Genomic DNA, 631 nt, shown 5'->3' with positions numbered 1-631 from the left:
CCACCGCGACCCCAGCCAACAGGGGCCCTGAGCCGGGCGCGCGCGGCTTCGGGGACAGCCGTTTCCCACGAAAAGCGAGGTGCGAAACCCGGGTCGAGCCTGTGCGCCAGGGCCTGCCGGGAGGCCGGTCAATAGCCAATAACAGCTACACGGCAGCTGCAGCCCGGGCGGGAAGTGGGGGGCGTGCAGTGGCGGGAATCCCGTGCGAAGGGACTTCGCTTGCGGAGCGTGTAACCGAAGGCCCGGGGCGCGTCCCAGTCGAAGACATAGCACCTTCAGCAGGGCCGCTGCCGCCCGGAACCCTGCCCCTCTGCGGTGTTCGGGGCGCATGGCATTCTTTGGAACGAAATTGGGAAACGGCCCAGGTCTCTCCAAACCGCGGTTCGAGCACTGCGTCTGCCTGTTTGAAATGCTCAAATACTTCTGCGTCTCTCAGGCTGGGGAACTGAGGCGACTCAGACAATGCCTAGGACCCGGTATTTCAATTTGTTCACACAGAGACGGGCGGGGGTGGGGGGATCCCGAAGAATCCAAGTGCTCAAACGCTTCCGGACTTCAATTCACCTTAAAATGACATCACTTTAACCCTAGCCTGGAGGAAAGCGATTTACTGCGGGGGGTGGGGGAGAGG

The 631-nt window shown here is 62.3% G+C and overlaps 1 protein-coding gene across 1 annotated transcript in view; it reads right to left on the bottom strand.

Annotated features, from left to right (window-relative positions):
- IRF4 (interferon regulatory factor 4) overlaps window positions 1–330 on the bottom strand; it is a 14489-nt gene extending 14159 nt beyond the window's left edge. Inside the window, exon 1 of the mRNA XM_008054024.2 lies at window positions 150–330. Within this exon, the coding sequence (XP_008052215.2) occupies window positions 150–330 (181 nt within the window). The remainder of the gene's footprint in view (window positions 1–149) is intronic.
- Window positions 331–631: the final 301 nt, after the last annotated feature.

The sequence above is a fragment of the Carlito syrichta genome, unplaced genomic scaffold (assembly GCF_000164805.1).
Source record: "Carlito syrichta isolate Samal-C Ts95f unplaced genomic scaffold, Tarsius_syrichta-2.0.1 Scaffold288962, whole genome shotgun sequence".
Taxonomy (NCBI): Eukaryota; Metazoa; Chordata; class Mammalia; order Primates; family Tarsiidae; genus Carlito; species Carlito syrichta.
This window is presented reverse-complemented; position numbering and strand designations above follow the sequence as displayed.